The following is a 3,932-nucleotide window of genomic DNA, read 5'->3' as shown; positions in this document are numbered from 1 at the left end:
TTTAATTTCCATGGCATTATAAGGGGAGAGCTAATTGACGATCAGATATTATTAAAAAAAATACTAATAATATGGATACATGTTTTGTGTATTTTTTTTTTTGTGTTAAGTAATGGGAATACATTAATTTCTGTATTGTTTTTACATGTAGGTAAACAGCTTCCTCTCCAGGGCAGCTCTTGTCACGAAATACATGACAAAGGCAGGTTGGTATGACATATTACAAACCATACACCGTGAGGAGGTATTTCTGACTTCTAAAATGTCATTTTCATGTTTTCCTCTCACTAAAGTAATTGTTGTATTAAGTCATGTCTAACTGCAATGGTATTTCCCATTTAAACTGATCCAATCACTCATGCAGATTTATGTTTTTTCAATCAGGGAGAGAAAATATGCTCACTCAACAGGCCATGGGGTGGAACAAAAAAAAAACAGCAAACCTTCACAAGGTCTTGGCCAACAGATACATCAAGGTAAGGACATTTTTCTATGTTCCTCTGGCCAGGCACAACATACATTTTAATAACAAACAGCGTAGCTGGAGTCTGGCCATCTGTAATAAGCTCATTCATACACTGATTTTTAAACTGTAGATTAATGAATTTCTTGATCCCGAATTTTTGTGTGTGTGTGTCATTTAAAGATCTCAGAGAGGGCAAAGGTGGAAGCTGCCAGCTTCAGTGATTTCAGCCTGAGAAATGGCATCACTGAACAAACAGCACAGCAGTGGGTGTGTGATGTTCAGGAGTGGGCAATCACAGGTAAATCATGCACAGTGCTCGGACTCTTCAGAAATACAACTGTTAGTTACTTTGTTCAAATATGAACTACATAAGGTGATCAGAATCTTTCAAATGAAACTATCGCTTGACTGTGTTACCTATTCAGAGCCAAGTAGCACAACACAACAGGGAGCAACAGAGGATCTCAGGGCTGAGATAGAAAGTATCATAGTGTCCCTGCTACGCAAGAAGCAGGACCTCTATCGTCAGCATGGTTGGTTGACAAATATTGAAATGGCACATTGCAAATGCAAACAAACAAAAACTCTGTTTTCCTTAGAGTTTTATTGTTTCACTTTGCAGATAGCAACCAGACCAGACAAAGAAAGAGAAGAAAAATAAGAGAATTAAAAAACAAACTAAGACAAAAGATTGTACTCTACAATACTATTGCAGAGGATACGATTGATGGGGAATTGGCTTCCAATTTGACAGAGGACTACATCCTGCCTTGGGAGAGAAGTGAGGATGGTATGGTAGCCTATCTTGACATGTTTTCTAAAATGTATGCCTACATGCGTATGGTATAGCAATGACAAACTCTCTCTATCTCTCAATCTGTCTATCTATGTGTATGTTTGGGTTTGTAACTTAATTGTGAATACTAAATCACTTTTTTCATATTTCCATCAATTCCCTCTACCCATAGGCCACTCCTTCAGATTAAAACGGTCTGTTTTTGACCAAACAATGCTAATTAGACGGCTTGAGGAAGAGCAGAGCATCCTTGTGAAGGAGATGTCTCAGCACATCACGTCTCTACGAAAGGAGATAAAGGCAGTGGATAAGCTTAAAGAGAACATCAGAATGGGCTGCCGCTGTAAGTGAAATTCTGAATTTTTTTTTTTTCTCTCACTAAATTAGTCCCTTTCCTACTGCTCAACTCACCTCAACTTGATAACAGTAATTTCCTGTGTATTAGCCACATTGTGTATAAGCCGCAGGGCAGTGTTTTATGGAAGTTAAAAGAAACAAAACCATATCACTTCCATATTAACTGCCCCCGTGTATTAACCTAATAGCTGAAGAAATTTTGCAAAATCAATATAAACTGCGGCTAATAGTTGGGAAATTACGGTTCTCTGGTTACAGACGTTTTGTTTACCACTGCATAAAAGTACCATTTAATGTAATTGGTGGCTATAGCGACACTGAAGTAAACTACCCACTGAAGTAAACATCACCAACGTGGAAAAGATGGTAACAGCAATGACTATAGCAGATAAAATCAACAGCATTCTGTATTCATCACAATACAGGCACGTTTTTGGGGAGATGGCAATATTTACTCTTAGGCATAAAAAAAAAAAAGTTTGGTTCCGGTTGATTGTCAGTTCAGGTCATGGGTCGGTAGGGATTTTTTTTTTTTTATAATTTTTTTTTCAGTGGCAGCAACGGATGGGTAGGAAATTATTCAGGGCTTGACATTAAAGGGATAGTTCACAAAATTATTTTTTGATATGTTTTAGCTTACCTCAAGGGCATCCAAGATGTAGGTGTTTTTGTTTCCACAGTATTTTCAATTTTGATATTTTTAGGTCAAACCTGTGCTCCGCTCATGTGTGTAGATTTTTCTGCGCGAGCGTCAACAGCGCAACCTTACCATCAGTAATACAGTAGGCCTACATTTATTATCCACAATCGATCGCAACTTGCAATAAATGTAATAAAATCAGAATCATTCTCTCGGTTAAGTGATTCCCTAGTTATTTTTTGGTTTTTTATTGATGTTCTAATCCGGCAAAAAAAGACAGAAATGACAAAAAAAAGACTTGTATAATATGTGTTATAGTTCAGTTTGACGAACGATATCTGCCTCGTTTGTTTATAGCATTGCTGGAGGACAAGATGCATCTTGCATCGCGTGCTGTACAAAAACGTAAATTTGTACAGCACGCGTACAAAAACTTAAAAAAGACAAAAACGTAAATTTATAGTTCGCCTCAAAGTTTTTTATTTGTGTATTTATTTAATTTTTATTATTTCTTCCCCAAGCTCATAAAATAAATTTGGGTCGTAATAATTGACAGGGTCGGTCGGAAACCGGAAACAAACAAATTTTTTTTTTATGCCTTATCAGCCGTCCTGTCCGTGCTAACACTGACAGATAGCTGCTGAGGGCATGCTCAGACATTACGATGCTGGTGATAACAATGACAACTTGGCAATCTCCAATATTTACATATCATCGTTGTAACCTCAACAGAGGTGTAACCAAAAGTGGTAGGTACAGAGTGCTAAAAAGTCATGTTGAGCTGGTACCAGTCTATTTGTTTAGTTTTGTCCCACTGCCATCACACCCATATTAGTCATACTCCACCCTCACACTTTGTTTGGTCTATCCTCACCTCAACCCCACCCCCCAGTAACCACAGTATATGACAATTAAATGTCCTTGTTTCACTTGTTTAAGATTTCATGCAACAAACAACCAAATGTTTCTCTCTATGTGGCTCTACATGCTATGATTTTGGGACAATACTTGTAATTCTTATGTTTATGTATGTTACAGATTTTGGTGACATGTCAGAGGATGCAGCATCTGGTTGGAAAAGTGTCCTCATGCGGAGGTCCTCCATACTGGGGAGTTTATTCCAAAATGCTGTGAGCACGTACAGGGCTATAGTTGACGACCTCCAGATACAGGACACAGAATGCAGTACGGACACTGATGACGAGTATGACCTTAGTAGTCCAGAGTCAGAAGATTAGGAAAGAGACCACTCTATGTTTTGTTTTTAAAATCTGTCAACTTTGTGTTTTATTTTCCTTTTTCTTTTCTTTTTTCTTTTTTTTAAAGCCTAATCCCACTCAAAGGATCTCATTCATGAAACGTTCGTAAATATACAAGTACATATGTAAGTGATTTGTGCGTAAAGAGACATTGCAGAAAATTCTTCTCCTGATTCACAACTACTTTGAAAACATCAGATTACACAGAAGTGTGTGTGTTAATGAATTCCAATCAGTTGTAAATGGGACGTGCATGCACACTCATTCTCTCAATTACCATAAATCCTGCAGATTAAAACCGACTGACAACTATATATGGGCATCATATTATGACACCAAAGGAAGGATTTCAATGTTACGTCAAAAGCTTTTTATTATCAGAAGTTTATTCAAAACGCCACATTTTATTTTCAA

At 37.3% G+C, this 3,932-nt stretch overlaps 1 protein-coding gene across 1 annotated transcript; it reads left to right on the top strand.

Annotated features, from left to right (window-relative positions):
* Positions 1-383: 383 nt before the first annotated feature.
* On the top strand, positions 384-3,630 carry LOC148977484 (uncharacterized). The gene is made up of 6 exons (XM_089135197.1): positions 384-476; positions 647-764; positions 892-999; positions 1,089-1,256; positions 1,435-1,599; positions 3,298-3,630. The coding sequence occupies exons 1-6, from the start codon at positions 396-398 to the stop codon at positions 3,495-3,497; spliced, it is 840 nt and encodes a 279-aa protein (XP_088991323.1). The 5' UTR covers positions 384-395; the 3' UTR covers positions 3,498-3,630.
* Positions 3,631-3,932: the final 302 nt, after the last annotated feature.

This window comes from Pimephales promelas, chromosome 9 (genome assembly GCF_988280905.1).
Source record: "Pimephales promelas chromosome 9, fPimPro1.hap1.1, whole genome shotgun sequence".
NCBI classification, from domain to species: Eukaryota; Metazoa; Chordata; class Actinopteri; order Cypriniformes; family Leuciscidae; genus Pimephales; species Pimephales promelas.
This window is presented reverse-complemented; position numbering and strand designations above follow the sequence as displayed.